We start from the raw sequence: 16,414 nt of genomic DNA on the forward strand, positions 1-16,414 counted from the left end.
AAAAGAGAGAGAGAGAGAGAGAGAGAGATTTATCTTAGGAAAATGGCTCACACACTTATAGAAGCTGGCAAGTCCAAAGTTCCTGGATCAAACGTCAAGCTGGAGGCTTTTCCTGGCTCTTGCAATCATAGGGGCTGAGGAGCTCAAGACTGGCAGGCAGTACACCAGCTGTTCACTGTAACGAATGACAAATCCAAGATCTCCAGGCCAAATGGTGGACTGTTCACTCACAGACAGTTGTAGGCAGCACAACAGAATCCCGATCCACAGAAGAATGTCTCTCTTCCAAGGATGTCCTTGGATATACTGGAAGCAGACTACATGTCTAGGGAAATTCCCTTTCAACAGATTGGCCACTCAGAACATAGTCATCTGATCCCATCATGGGAACAACCACACCACAACGGCTCAAACCACACAGAGTTGTGTTGCAGCCAAGTTGACACACAGCTCCAACTATCACTGTGTTGGGCTTCGGGATAGATCTTGAAACATTCTTTGTGATGATGAATGCCACAGCATTCCTCTTCAGTGTGTCATTCCTGGCATAGTAGATCATATGGTTATCTGATTCAAAATGGCCAAAACTGGTCCATTTTAGCTCACTAATGCCTAGGATATCAATCTTTATGTGTTCCATTTCATTTTTGACAACTTCCAATTTTCTTAGATTCATACTTTGTACACTCCACCTTCCGGTTATTAATGGATGTTTGCAGCTGTTTCTTCTCATATTGAATTGTGCCACTTCGGCAAATGGAGGTCCCGAAAGCTCTACTTTTCCATATCATTAAGGTTGGTTCTGCTCTGATGAGGCAGCTCTTTCCCAGTTGTATGTTGAGTGCCTTCTGACCTGTGGGGCTCATCTTCTGGCACTGTATTGGACAGTGTTTCAGGGCTATTCATAAAGTTTTCCAGTAACATATCAGACAGCGTTTCACTGTTATTCATAAGGTTTTCCCTGACCAATTCTTTGAGAAGTGAATGGCCTCTTCCTTCTTCCTAGTCTGTCTCAGTCTGGAAGCTCCACTGAAACCTGTCCACCATGGGCACCTCTGCTGGCACAGCCTCTAACTTTACAGCAACACGGAAACCACCACAGTACGACAAACTGACAGACAAATTCGTCTTACTTAGCTGTTCCCACTGCTCCGCTCAATTTCTGGGCTTCCCTCACCCTGTTTTGGCCGCTGGCCCTGTCTGCTGCTGCTTCCTGCTGCCTGGGAGCTCTCCCTGCCTTACTTAGGGTCTGACATTTATTTTCATTCTTTGTTTTTCTCACAAAGTTTAATTCTCAAATGAATATTAAGACATTAAGCAACTAATGAACACTTGACATTCATCTGTGTGTTCATGGGTATTTGGTGATACAAGGAGTTCTTTGCCTACTGTAATCTTGCCAACAAGGTGATCTGGTGTAATGTGCATTTTACGTAGCAAACTCCTTCTCCCTCATGATCCAGGGGTGGAAAATGCAGTTCAATTTCATTGTCATTACAAAGGCATGTGTTAGATTTTCGAAAGATGGGTTAAAATACAAAAACTCCAAATCTGTTGTCATCCAGTCTATTCGACTCACAGCAACCCTGTAGGACAGGATAGAACTGCCGCATAGGGTTTCCAAGGCTGTAAATCTTTACGGAAACTGACTGCCTCATCTTTCTGCTACAGAATGGCTGGTTGGTTCCAAACCACCTTTTGGTTAGCTGCACAGTGCTTTAATGACAGTGCCACTAAAGCTCCTTAAAAATGGATTAGGTGAGACCAAGATGTACATTGGGAGTCCAAGATACAGATTGGGAGGTGAATGGGATGAATGTGTTAAATGCAGTGGTATTTTAAAGCAGAGATTAAAAGCCAAATATAAATAGCTGTGCAGTTTGTCTCCTTATTGTGAATGTGAACATTAGAGAGTCTACATTTAATAGCATTATGTATAAGAATAGAATTGTGTTTTTTCACATAAAATTCCTGAAAGATACTGTCATGGACAGAGATGGAAACCATCAATATTAATTCCTGTTCATAGAATTCTTACTATGTATAGGCTCTCCATCAGATGCTTTTAGTAACATCATTCCATTTAATTTGTGTTAAAACTGTGGTAAGTAGTTCCAACCATCTTCAATTTACTGATGATGAAACAGAGATTCAGAGAGAGAAAGTTGTTTGAGAATAATTCAACTGGACTTTGAAATCCTATTCAAAGACAGGATTTGAATGTACCTCTGCTTCTGCATCCCATGTTTTTGTTTTCCTACTATGCTGCCTTTCCTTATATCTAGATTTTTTTCCATTTCTAGTTAATTTCTGAAGTGTAAATCTTTTCTTTGACTCCCTTGTCACCTTTGAGAATTTGTTTCCTAAGTGTCAGGATTAAGAAATTGAGAAGAATGGGCATTTCATCATTGACTCTGGAAAGATTTGATATTTTGGTGATACACCTTGTGGTAGTTAAGGTTGTATGTCAACTTGGCTGGGCCTGGTTAAGTGGCTGGGCAGGTGGTAGTTATTCCCCGTGGTGAGATTGGTAATTAACTCCCTGTTGGAATCTACTGGAGCAGCTGAGTAGCTGCTTTAGGGATATGGTTGCTTCCAGTATGTACGAAGCGATTTTGAGGAAGGTGTCAGCTTTTTGGCACCCTTGGACCCTGCATGTAGCCGAGTCTTCGTCCAGCAGCCTGCCATTCTCTGCTGATTTTGGAACTTTCAATGGACTTGAATCAGTGGCCTGCCATGTGGTTTGGTAATATTGGGACTGTGCCTTTTCACTTGTCAACTTTGGGTTTGTCAGCCTCAGCAGCCAACAGCTGCCTGAGTGAAGAGATACTTCTAGCTTCAGTGAGCTGGGAGCAAGAATGAGAGCTGAAGCCCAAGGTTGAGGGACTCTCACCCAGCCCCTAGACCCTGGCATTTTGAGCTTGGACTTCTAGCCTCCCAAACTGTGAGAGAATAAACTGTTTGTTCAAGCCATCCTATTTGTGGTGTTTCTGTTAGAGCAGCATTAGGTAACCAAAACACACCGACTCCTCACTTATGAAATATTTTGTTGTCTGACATTTCATATTTACACCGATACTAAAAAAAGATCTATCTGAATATTTTGTACATTTAATGATGTACATCTGGAGGTAACAAACACTGAGGTGTAAGGCAAAAATAACATGGGCTGTGATGGTTAATGTTACATATCACCTTGGCTGGGCCATGATTCTCAGTGGTTTGGCAGTTTTGTAATGATGTAATTTGGCAGTTATGTGACGATGATGTCCTCCCCCATTTTGTGATCTGATGTGGTCATCGTTTTTTGCATAATGCTGATTTTCACATAATGACCTGGCCTTTGAAACCTGACCATGTCAACGAATGAGGAGTAGGTGTACTTTTAAGAGTCTTGTTCAGAGCAGATCAAAAGCAACATTATCTGGGTTGAGGAAGATGTTTCCTATGTAAGAAATAAACTTCTTCATGCTTGTCTGTATAGAGTGTGAAGTGTTTGTCTTACATAGTGTGAAATTATAAAATTATTATCTAGTCTGTCTTGGAAAGCTGAGGTGAATTTTCCCAGATGAATAATGATTATGTTAGGAAAGCTGAGGTGAATTTTCCCAGATGAATAATGATTATCTTAGGTGCCAAAACCTAAATGTAGTGGTAAATGAGTGGCGCTTAGGTTATTGCACCATGTAGAAAAGAAAGTTCAATTTTTTAAACTTTTTATTATGATTTGGGTGAAAGTGTATAGAGTAAATTAGTTTTCCATTCAGCAGTTCATATACATTTTGATTTGTGACATTAATTACCATCCCCACAATGTAACAGCATTCTTCCCACTTCCTCTTTCTGTTCACCATTTCCATTTGTCCTTCTTTCCTATCCCTTCCTGCCTTCTGAGCTTTATCCATGGCCAGATGCTGCCCTTTGAATCTCCTATGGTTGGTTGTTCTGAGTGTGTACCGCTCTGGTGTTATTGTTCACCTTATAGGCCTGTTTATCATTTGGCTGAAAGTTGAGTCATGGAGTTAGTTCAGTTCCAGGCCTGAAAAATTTATTTTTGAAATTGTCAAAAGAAAGGAAGTAAATTTTTATCTCTTTCTCTTCATACCCAGTATTCTTAGATTTTTTATTGGGTAGAGGAGGAAAGTATGATCTGGAGCTGTCAAGAGACTGAGAAATGCTGTCTCCATGGAAATAAAAGTGATAGAAAGAGTTTTCTTCTTCCTAAATGCTCTGGTAGCATAGTGCCTAAGGCACTTGACTGCTAACCAAAAGGCTGGCTGTTCAAACCCACCAGCCACTCCTCGGAAGGAAGGTTGGGCAATCTACTTCCATAGTGATACTGCCTCAGCAACCCAAGGAGGGGTCGCTATGAGTCAGGTCTGACTCGATGGCACATAACAATAACAACAACAATGTTTGATACTGCTTTGGAGATTTCTCTTATGAAATAAGCTCTACCTAGTTAAGTTAGGGGAGCTCTGGTAGCGTAGTGCCTAAGGCACTTGACTGCTAACCAGAAGGCTGGCGGTTCAAACCCATAGCCACTCCTCGGGAGGAAGGTTGGGCAATCTATTTCTGTAGTGATACTGCCTTGGAAACCCAAGGAGGGGTTGCTATGAGTCAGGGCTGACTCGACGGCACATGACAGTTAAGTTAGAGTAATTGTTTCTTTCATGTTCCTTTTTTTTTTTTTTCTCTCTCTCTTAATTGTTATGAAAATATATGTACCAAACATATACTAACTTAACAGTTTCTGTATTACAGTTCATTGTCTTTAATGTTCTTTAGTAAAATATGGCATTTATTTTCCTATCTGTGAAAAATATGTCTTTAGTATAAAGTCTGGTGAGTACTTTAGGATGGTGGGTACTTTGTTTACCATGGTTACTTTAGCATAATGTTATTCACCTTCTGTCATCTCTGGATTGTCTTATTTTCTTCGAATCTGGCCTGTGTATTGCAATTGAGATAGTCTTCTAAAGATTAAATTTCTCAGCATTTTGTCAAAGTACCTTTATTTTCTTAACATTCTTCATTTGAAATATATTTGTTCAAGAACTTAGAAGGCACTACCAAATTTTGAGGTCTTTGGGATTTGGTTTTTTTTTCCCCTTAACCCTCAAAATGGTCACTAGATGGCCTGCTAGTACTGCTTTTAAGACTTGACGTCAGTCTTATGACAAAAGGAAATAGGCTTCTCCCTGCTGGATTTAATCTAAAGTGATATTTTAAATACTGTTTTAAAATCTACCAGGAACTCGATTTACTAGAACTATAAATTATTTAAAGGTTTGTCTTTTTGACAAAATGGTGGTTTAGTGCTCTAAATGGATTTTATACTTCACATAAAAACCAGACTTTGCAGCTCAGTTTTAAAGTGTTGCCTGGATGTCATTTGGTATTCATGCTTTGGATTCATGTAGTTTAGATAATAGAAATTTAATAGTTACATAAAAATATGAATGAGCCATAGCATTCAAATCTGCTGAGCAGATTGGGCTCAAGAAAAAAGCCCAGAAAATATTTGACAGAAAAACTTAAAATGTGGGTTCACTGTGTTTATTAACATGTTCTGAGTTCGTTGGAAAGATTAAAGTGAGAAGCCAAGAGCTACTATTTTCAGGTGATAAGTGGTGTTTGTCCTGCCTTTTGGTTTCTAGATACAAATAAGCAGTGTGTGTGGTTAAACAAAGACGTGAATTCAGCATATGTCAGATCTCAGATTGCATTTAATCAGTCATGCAAAAAAAAAAAGTTGCTTTGGGTACTCGTGTTACATTTTAAACAACTTAGCTTTAAAAATTCATAATATTTAAGTATTTCTAGGTTATCAGGTTATAGAATTCATCCCTCATTAATGAGAGTTTGAATTGTCATGTTACATTTTACACATTTACTTAGCATTTAACAATTCATAATATTTAAGTATTTCTGGGTTATCAGGCTATAGAATTCATCCCTCATTAATGAGAGATTGAATTGTATGAATGACCCACTACTCAGGAGGGCTCCCAGAAACTACTCCTATATCCTCTTTCCCGTTAAATGCTAGTGACTAGAGCTGGTAGGATTGGAGGTGAGGTGTTTAGGTAAGATGTGGCATTAAGGTATGCACAGACTTGCTGCTAGCCAGGACTGTAACCCATTTTTGCTTAAAGGAAATTTCTTGAAATAAGAGTTTTATGAGTATAAGCTGAAAAAGAGAGCACATTGTTTCTAATAGCTGACTGGATTCTGGAAATTATAATGAATCCCCAAATAAAATTGATAGCTTATGTTGTAGGGACATCACATTCTGTTGTCCATATATCTTGTCTCACTTTGAGGTGGTTTTGTTCCTTTTTTAGATTTAGTAGTGGTTTTGGAAGCTGAGGAGATTTGTCACTAGAATGTGCTAGAAAATGGCTATGTCTGCATTTCTAAAATTCTTTTTATATTCTTGATACTCAGTCCTTTTGTCTCTGCACATGGAATCTACATAGAACTCACTTCTACTGAGCAAAATACTCCATGTTCTCCTTTTGATTCATGCTCTTATGTTTATGTTGATTCCAGAAATAATCACTTTATGTACCTTTTTGGAAGAGAAAAACAGTAGCAACCTCTTGGACTTTATTTTGGCACTGGTTAGGCAGCAGAAAAATTTTGTATCTAAGTTTTGAGGCTACAGTGCTTATAACCTATAACTTTTTAAAATATTGCAATATTTTAAAATATTGCTGAATGTGAATTTAAAAAGTGAAGAATTTTGTGAAATGCTTATAATGAAAAAATTATTTTGACTCAAATTGGAGCTCTGGTAGCATAGTGCTTAAGGCACTTGACTGCTAACCAGAAGGCTGGCTATTGAAACCCACCAGCCACTCCTTGGAAGGAAGGTTGGGCAATCTACTTCTGTAGTGATCCTGCTTCAGAAACCCAAGGAGGGGTCGCTCTGAGTCGAGTCTGACCCGATGGCACATAACAACAACTAAGTCAACAACAACAATGTTGTTGTTAGTTGTTATGTGCCATTGAGTCGACCCCGACTCATAGCGACCCCTCCTTGGGTTTCCGAGGCAGTATCACTATGGAAGTAGGAATGCCCAACCTTCCTTCCGAGGAGTGGCTACCAGAGCTCCCTTACAACAACAACAACAACAATAGGGAAACACAAATCCCTCCTCCTCTTTGGAAAAGAAAGTGATTTTATGTGTATACATATGAAGCGATATGACAGAACATTACTAACACAGCATTCATTAGAAACTTACGACTATTATTAGTGCTGCTGTTGTGTGCTATTGATTCATAGTGCCCTTGTTTTACAGAGTAGAACTGCTCTATAGGGTCTTCTTGGCTGTAAGTTTTACAGAAGCAAATTGCCAGGCCTTGACTTCTGTAGTGCTGTTGGATGGGTTTGAACCATCCACTTTTTGGTTACCAGCTAAGTGTAAACCGTGTGTGCCACCTAGGGACCTGTAATTACTGATTACTTTAGTTGGGCTCATGATATAGATACTCCCCTTTCCAGTTCTAACTAATTATTTTAAGAAATGCATAGATTTGTTCACAAATTATTTGTACATTTGTTTTATAGCTTAGGTTATGGTTGGAAGGAAACTCTAGACATTATGTATGGGAACTTTTGTTAGTTCTTTATTCTTTTCTGAGCCTCTTTTCAGTGAGTAGATTCATGTGCTCGGGTGGACCTCCAGTGTATAGTGGGCCTGAAGAGGGGCAGTCTAGGGTGGAGGCAAGGACCTGAGACCCAGCCACGTGCCTGGAGTGGAGGCGCAGTCAGCAGTACACACTGTTGCTATTCAGCAGTGTTTGGAAGCTGATTCTGGTGATGCTGACTTGGGAAATCAACTAAAAATGTCCTGTTGTGTCCAACGGAGATCAAAATATTAGTCTCCTAGGTATTTTCCTCTGACTTTCCTTCTTGAAAGAAACCAAGATTGTTCACAGTTATCAATAGTAAATGACTAGCCATACCCTGCCCCAACAAAAACCAAGTATTCCATCCTTACAGTAATATAGCTTTTTGAGATGTCAGAGAAAGCACTTTAGATAGAGTTGCTCTTACTGAAGTTGAGAATGACATTCTTTTCTTCTCTGAAATCCCTATGGCAATTTTTTTCCAGACTGCAGATTCTGGCTCTAAAAGTTCTAGGGAGTCTAAAGTGGTAGAAATGGAATTTCTCAATTTCTCAAAGAAGCAGGATTTGAAAATGTTGGTTGAAAATTGCTCGTTTATCCTTAATAACACTGATTAAGCCTAACTGAAATGTTTGGTTTCTTCACTTTTGGTTAGAACTTTGTCAACACAGAAAGGTCACATGCTGACCAGAAACCGTGGGAATTTTAAATGTTTGATAAAATCATGATAATAAATTGAGAAGAACAATTTGCGTGACACATTTTATAACTTGATTTTCATGGGAGAATTAGTAAAGTGTTTTTAGAGAAGTATGGTATTGGCACCTTGGTTGAAATCCCAGCTCTGAAATTTACCAACTGTAAGAGGTTGGAAAAATTAACCTAGTTTTCTGGCCTTCATTCTTTGATCTGTTAAATGGGAAATAACGACAGTGCCTGCTTTTGACTTGTACTAAGGATTCTATGAATTAATATATATGTAGAGTGCTTGTAACAGTGACTGGCATATAGCAAGTATACTATAATTGTTATTATTTATTGACTATTGGGTGTTAAATAAAGGACCTCTGGTGGCACAGTGGTTAAAGCACTTGGCTGCTAACCAAAAGGCAGTGGTTCAAACCTACCAGCTGCTTTACGGGAGAAAGGTGTGTGACAGTCTATAAAGATTACAGACTTGGAAACCCTATGAGGCAGTTGTACTCTATCCTGTAGGGTTGCTATCCGTAGGCATTGACTCTATGACAATGAGTTTGCTTTGGTTTATTGCGTGTTAAGTGCTTCAGGAGACAGTCTAGCAGGAACTTGGGGTATGTTATTAACCTCTCCTGGGCCTCACATTTCTCATCTGTAAAGAAGAGTAGCAATAGTTTCTTCTGCCTTCATAGGTAGGATATATAAGGATTGAATGAGCTAATTCATATGAAGCTTTGGCATAGTACCTGGTATCATAGTAAGTACCCAATTAATATTATTCACCTCAAATCAGATACTTTGGCATTTAATTGTCATGACAGCATTACTACCTTTTTTCTTGTTGCAGTGTAGTAAATTACTTAGTATGGCTTTTCTACCCATAAGTCATTGTAAACTCAGTGGTGGAATGAGCAACTGAGGAGCTCCTGATTGTAAATGTTATCCACCTGGGTTATTTCTGTTGGGCGTGGCACAACGCAATGTTATAGGAGGCTCACTCTTAGGTGATTAGAATTCTGTTGTTATGATTGGTTGGTTTGGCCACTCTGCCAAGCTCAAAAGGAGGCCTCCTGGAGGCAGAGAGAACTCTCTCTGACTGCTGGTTGAGGAAGATGTGCTGCTGAAAGAGACACGTGCTCCTGAGACACGTGTTGCTAGGAAAGAGACGCAAGAGACACGCATTGCTGAGTGAGACACCAAGGGACCAGCACTGCTGGGAAAGAGACTATGAGAGATTGTTGGCTGAGGGACGGTGGGCTGGGAGAGAGACTGAGCATTTTTCCTGAACGTGAATTGTAGCCTGTGGTGCTTCCCTAATAAACCCTGTAATCTGTGAGCTCTGTGTGGCCACTGCAGCGAATTATCGAACCCAGGAGAGAGGTGGTGGTGGTGCTCTGGGAGGAACGGTTGGAGAAAGGGCTGGAAGGAGGCAGCATGTCTGGCCTGGCAGGAATAGGCCTTGGGCTATTGATGGTGATTCTGTTTTGCTCTTGTGGGATTAGAGGAGGTCAGAACATGTGGCCTCCTTGTCCTTTTTGCACTTGTATTTTAAGCAACTAAGCGGGAGACAGATTCTAACATATCTAACTGTTAAAATTTAAACTCAGATGTTAGATATGGGAAGCTTTTGTTACTGCACACTATTGGTAAGAATGCTAGGAATTATTGAACTTCTGTAAACCCTTATTTTCTCATATCGCTTTTAAATTTTGAAATGTTGTGGTATTTGTGTTTTATCGTTAATGTAAATATTTCGGTTTCAAGGAAGTTTTGCAAAACTGTCATGTTCTTCCCCACAAACGTCCTAATTAATGTCTGACTTTTCACATACTTTCAGTTGCTTTTAGCCTTTTTCCCTAGTGGAGGATTTCAGTTCCTTATTGTGCAGCTGCAAAGAATATGTATGCCTCAGGGTATCTTTGGGGGACTGTACATATCCAAGAGACTGACTGAACATATAGAGTGTGTGTGCCGTTCTTTTAATGCATGTCACACTGTTTTTTCCAGAAGTCGATTTTGAATTTTTATTTTCTAGTTGATGAAGTGTAACAGGCTTTGTACAGACTGCTGAAACTACCAGTTACCCTCTCTTCTTGTGCCAATAGCCAAAGAATGGTTGGAAGGGAATCAATTATATGTAGGGTGATTTGTTTTCTCATTTCTAAATTCTCTTTGCTGTTATTTTATAATTTAGGATAAATGTATTAAAAATAATTCCTGGAGGTAGAAGCACAGAATGAACTCTTTCTCTTGTTATCTTTAAAGAAGATCCCTTTTTCTTTATGTATTTTCCTCCTCAGGTGAATAATGGAGTCAAGTATTACATGTAAATTGTGTATGGTTACTTATCATTTCTTTGATTTCCTTGGCAAAATTTAAAACATGTCCTCTTTAGTTTGGGTTAATTAGAAATGTGTCCCAATTAGTACAAGGCTGTACAGTATTTTTACCTACAAAAAGAGAGAGAATAGAGGCAGCTGGTGGAAGTTTTCTTCCATCATGATTACTTTTTTTTAATATCTTCATGTAGTATTTACTCTAAGTAAGCAAATGGGTATTTATAAACTATGGGTGTATAAGAGGGTCTGGAAGGTATACTGTGCAGTGCAGGGTTTCTGCCTCACACATGCTCTTCTTTACCTGTCTCCTCTGAGCAGTGGGATGCTCAAGGAACAGAGGAACCTCCAGAAATTGCCATTCGTAATTATACTCCAAGAGTGATTTAGCTGATTGAACTTGAATTGTACTAAAAAACCAAAAACCAAATTCACTGCCATTGAGTTGATTACAACTCATAGAGACCCCCATTGGGTTTCTGAGGTGGTAAATCTTTATGGAAGTAGATTGCCCCATCTCCCTTTAGTGGAGCAGCTAGTGGGTTTGAACTGCCAACGTTTTGGTTAGCAGTCAAATGCCTTAGGCACTATACTACCAGAGCTCCTTTGAATTGTACCAGACAGTGTTTCTTTTTCATCCTTTGATCTTAGTATTTCCTTTCTTTATGTTTACTGTTCTTATTTATTCTTGGAATGGCACAAATGGCTTTCACTCTACTTCTGTAGTAATACTGCCTCGGAAACCCAAAGAGGGGTCGCTACGAGTCGGCCAACTCAATGGCACATAACAACAACAGCAACACTAAACAGTAGGTTGGTGGTTTGAACCTACCTGTACTATCAGGGGGAAAAGCCTGCCAATCTACTTCTATAAAGATTAAAGTCAAGACAACTCTGTGGAGCATTTGTATTGCATCTGTTCCAACTTTGTAACGCACGGGGTTGCCATGAATTGGAATTGACTTGACAATAGTAGGTTTGTTTTTTGGTTTGTTGGTGCTCTGGTGGTATAGTGCGTAAGGCATTTGACTGCTAACCAGAACGTTGGCAGTTCAAACCCATCAGCCACTCCATGGAAGGAAGACTAGGCAATCTACTTCTGTAAAGATTTACTGCCTTGGAAACCCAAAGGGGGTAGCTATGAGTCGGAATTGACTCAATGGCAGTGAGTTATCATGGGAAAGGTCAGAGTCCTTGAACTTACAGTAGAGGGAGCCCAGTTTTGGAACACGATTTATCTAGTGCTGAACTTGTGTCTGTTTTATTTTATCTTTGAGGGGACAGAGTCTTCAAGATACATAGGAGAATAATTCTTCCTAGATTTTCAGAACCATAGGGGCTGTAGTAGTAGTAGATGGAGATTTTTCATGAGACTTTCTAGCTTTGATATACATATCTGACACTGCCTTTTTCTTGTATTGAGGATGTTGTTATTTACCATCGAGTTGATTCTGATTCATGGTGACCCCACACAAGCGGAGTAGAACTGCTCCATGGAGTTTTCAAGGCTGTGTGACCTTTCAGCAGCAGATCACTATTCTGTCTTCCAGGGCACTTCTGGGTGGGTTTACACCACCACCCTTTCAGCTAGCAGTACACTGCTTCACTCTTTGTGCCACCCAGGGTGTACGTCCAAGTTTCTTCCCAAAATTATTCCTCAGGAAAAAAAGTAGAAAGTGCCTTTAAAGTTTGGTCCTTTCATTAGTGTTCTATTTTGCATTACTTTATTTTGAATACTGAAGTATTGCTTGTCTAAGACAGGCATATTTATATAAAGTCTACAGTGAGTGCTAGTTTTGTATGCTTATACAGGTGATTTGACAGATTTAGTTGTTTTCTTTTTAAGTAAGTAAACACATGTAGTAATTATTTCTAGATGTATGAAAAGTGTTGTGAACACGCCTTGTAAAGATCGCGTAACGGACAATGTATAAGTGGCTATTTCGTGGTAATCACAAATGTATACTTGTAGGGTAAAAGGGGAAAAACATTGTCCCATTGTTATATAAATGAGTACTTAGAACTTGGATAAAATTTCCAGAGTGCATTTTATATGGGCTTAGTAAGTGATGTGTCTTAAACCGTGCAGGTGGAAATAAAGATGACATACTCTGGAATGCTGTTGCATGACTAAAAGATGTTTGTAGTGACAGTGAAGACACTAATGATAAAGATGCATTTGAAGAGCTGAGTAAAATTGTTTCATGATGTGTCAATGATAATTATGTTTAGAGTGAGTTTTTTCTCCCCCTGCATATTCTCTTCATTGTTACTTTTTATGTGAGATCACATCTGATTTGCAGTGGCAGAATGATTGTTTATTCTTCCTCATTAGGTAATAGGACACTGTGCTTAGTTTCTTCTGGTGGGTGGTATGTTATCTGCTTATGAGTAGACATCTGACATTTGGAAAATTGATTTTGGAGGTGGGAGGTATAACATTCAGAGCACCTGGTTTATAGTTCTTTTTGTCTCATTTTGAAATGTGGATTGTCTTTGTGAAGGTAACCTGTGAAGAACTCTACATTGTTGAATTAAACATTGAATTGTACTTTTGATACTGTATAGGACATTGTACCTGTGGATGCGTCTTATGAAGTAAAAGAACTGTATGTGCCAGAAAATAAACTTCATTTGGCAAAAACAGATGCAGAAACATTACCAGCACTGAAAATTAATAAAGTAAGTGATATACTTGTACATTCATTCATTCGTTTGTAAAATTTGTGATTTATAGCAGTGTTTGAGGCTGGGGTGGTAATGGTAGGAATATTGTGTTATATATCATACTTTCCAGGGATGGGGAATTTGTTTAACTTGTAAAACCATATTCTAAAGTTACCATGGCTTTGATGTGCTATTGTTGTCGTTGTTATGTGCCATGGAGTCAGACTGACTCATAACAACCCCTCCTTAGGTTTCTGAGGCTATTAGTTAATAATAATTTATTTTGAAATATCAAAGAATAAAGAAGTGTGAGATTTTTAGGTTTATCAGAAGGAATAGTTTCTAAACGGCTAAGAAATACTGATCTATAATAATTAAAAGGAACATCTTTTCTTAAAATACATTTGTTAATTCCCTGCCAAACTCATTAATCTTCCTTCTATATTTTTAATAACAATTCTGTTGCATATCTTAATGATCTCATTAGATATCATTCCCAATGAAAAATTGTTTATAATAGATTTGATAACAGTGGAAACTATTACAACTTCAATCTTAGAAAATTTAAAATGTATTATTGAACTATACTTAAGAAATATATTAAGGATAATCAGGATTATAAATCAAATTTCCCAACCTTTCTTTTTAGTATAGTAAAAGTCCAAAGCACCTACAGAAGTGCCAAACCTGAAAGTAAGGAGAAAATGAAAAAAACCAAAACCAAAACCAAAACTAATAGACTTGGAAAAAGACTCTTTAGTAGTTATTCAGATACCTGGCAGAAGTAGATTACCTTGAAGTGCTTTGTGTGATTGGGTCTCTGTCCAGGAGCCAGAGTGCTGGGGTATGCCAATGAGGACGAGTGGGAGGGCAGAGCAGCTCAAGAAGCAAAGGAATAGTTAAATCCCTGGCAGACTTTGCATGGAGTGAATACATACACACACACGCATCCCAACCCTGAAAATGTGAATGAATGAATGTGAATGCAGGTCAGTTGGACTCCAGAACACAGAAGAACAGTAGCTTTTTCTAATTGTGAACTTTTCTTTAATGCAGTGGTTCTCAAGTTTGTCCAGTTGGCAGAGCACCTAGAAGGCACTGACAGCAGGATGAAAAGTGATTAATTAAAAAAAAAAAAAATTTGTGCTAATTCAGATACCATCGAAAATTGGATTCAATAGAGAGAAAGGGTGGCCAATATGAAAGGTTTTAAGAAAATTAATAAAAGAAAACTTAAAAATAAGAAAATTTGGTTAATAAATGTATTTTTTTCTGTGAAAAATGAAAAGAAAGGAAAACTTTGCCTTAATTTGATTTTGCAGTGGAACACGTAGTCATCATAATTTGATACAAATCCTGAGCTACGTTTTACAGCACATCACCTGGCCTGATGCTTCTCAGTTGAGAACCACTTGTATATATCCAATTAAAAATGAATCATATCCAGTTTATGTTAGTTAACCCTTTAACATTCTGAAGAAATATCCTGGTAATCTTAAAGATTATGAAATAATACAATCTTTGTAAAATGAAGGGTATTCTTTTGTGGATGGGGAACTTTTTTCTTGTAAATTCTCTTATTAGGAGTCCCCCCCCCCCACCAACCATTTCTGTTGAGTTGATTCAGGCTCATGATTACCCCATATATATCAGAGTAAAATTGTGTTCTGTAGGATTTTCGTTGGCTTATGTAATGCCTAAAGCATTTGACTGCTAACCAGAAGGCTGGTAGTTCAAACCCACCAGCCACTTCTTGGAAGGAAGGTTGGGCAATCTACTTCTGTAGTGATCCCCCTCAGAAGCCCAAGGAGGGGTTGCTATGAGTTGGATCCGAGTCGATGGCAGTGGGTTTGGGTTTGGTTTGGTATTTTTCAGAAGTGAATCACCAGGCTTTCTTTCTTTTCTTTTTTTTAAATTATTTATTGTGATTTGGGTAAAGATTTACAGAGAAAATTCACTTTCCATACAGCAGTTCACATATACTTTGTCTCATGTCATTTACCACAGTTTACCACAATGCAACAGCTCCCCTCCCACTTCCTCCCCATAGTTACCTCTTCCCAGTGTTCATTCCTCCATACTCTCTTGCGCCCTGAGCTGTCTCCCTGTGCATAAGCAGCCTTTCCTTCTCCCATGATTGTTCTCTCCAGGGCATGTGTCTACTTGAGGTAAATATTTAACTCACATGCCTATACTTTGTTTGGCTGGAAACCACAGGTGTGGGTTCAATTCCATACCTGAAAGGCAGCTAGCAGCCATAGTCTCAGTGGTTTCATCAGGCTCTATTGGACCAGCAAACCTGGTCCCCAACCAGGTTTTCTTTTCAAGTGCTTCTAGGTGGACTTGAACCTCCAACCTTTGGTTAACAGCCAAGCTTGTTAATCTTTTGCACTACTCAGGGACTCGTTTTGTTTTGGTTTAGGATAGTAAGGTTCCCAGACTATCAAAAGCAACAATATGACCTGGGAACCATCAGAAATGAAAGTGTTTGGACCCCACAGCAAATAGATTGAGTTAGAAATTCTAAGGTTGATATAATCTTTGATTTAACAGACCTCCCAGGGGATTTTGATAAATCTTAAAGTTTGAGAACCACTGGTTTTAGGAGATGCTGTCCTTAATTGAAATACTTGGAAGCTTACTGTTATTTAAATTTATTAGGGTAAATGATATTATTTGCCTGCTGCCCTTATTCTTTTTAGATTTTGTATAATTCATCATCGTTCTTGAAGTGCTTTTCTCCATTGCTTTCAGAATTAAACTTCTAAAGGTCATTATTGTTTTTGTCTATAAATGCACAAAAGAGAATTTTTCTTTACTTTCTTACTAGGTGGATATGCAGTGGGTGCAGGTTTTGGCAGAAGGTTGGGCAACACCTCTGAATGGCTTTATGAGAGAGAGAGAGTACTTGCAGTGCCTTCATTTTGATTGTCTTCTGGATGGTAAGATATTTTACAGTCAATATTACATTGAGTATGGATGAGAAATTACATAGTTGCAGGAAATTGTTACTACACCTACTCCTTACTATCTTATCGGACATTTTGCACTTATGACAACTTTGAAAAAATTCT

General features: G+C 38.6%; 1 protein-coding gene across 1 annotated transcript in view; it reads left to right on the forward strand.

Annotated features, from left to right (window-relative positions):
- The window catches only part of PAPSS1 (3'-phosphoadenosine 5'-phosphosulfate synthase 1), a 167,023-nt gene that overhangs the window by 62,408 nt on the left and 88,201 nt on the right, over positions 1-16,414 (forward strand). Inside the window, exons 6-7 of the mRNA XM_007940773.2 lie at positions 13,242-13,355; positions 16,171-16,282. Of these exons, the coding sequence (XP_007938964.1) occupies positions 13,242-13,355; positions 16,171-16,282 (226 nt within the window). The remainder of the gene's footprint in view (positions 1-13,241; positions 13,356-16,170; positions 16,283-16,414) is intronic.

Source organism: Orycteropus afer, unplaced genomic scaffold, assembly GCF_000298275.1.
Source record: "Orycteropus afer afer isolate SDZICR_OR568_19922 unplaced genomic scaffold, OryAfe1.0 scaffold00071, whole genome shotgun sequence".
NCBI lineage: Eukaryota > Metazoa > Chordata > Mammalia > Tubulidentata > Orycteropodidae > Orycteropus > Orycteropus afer.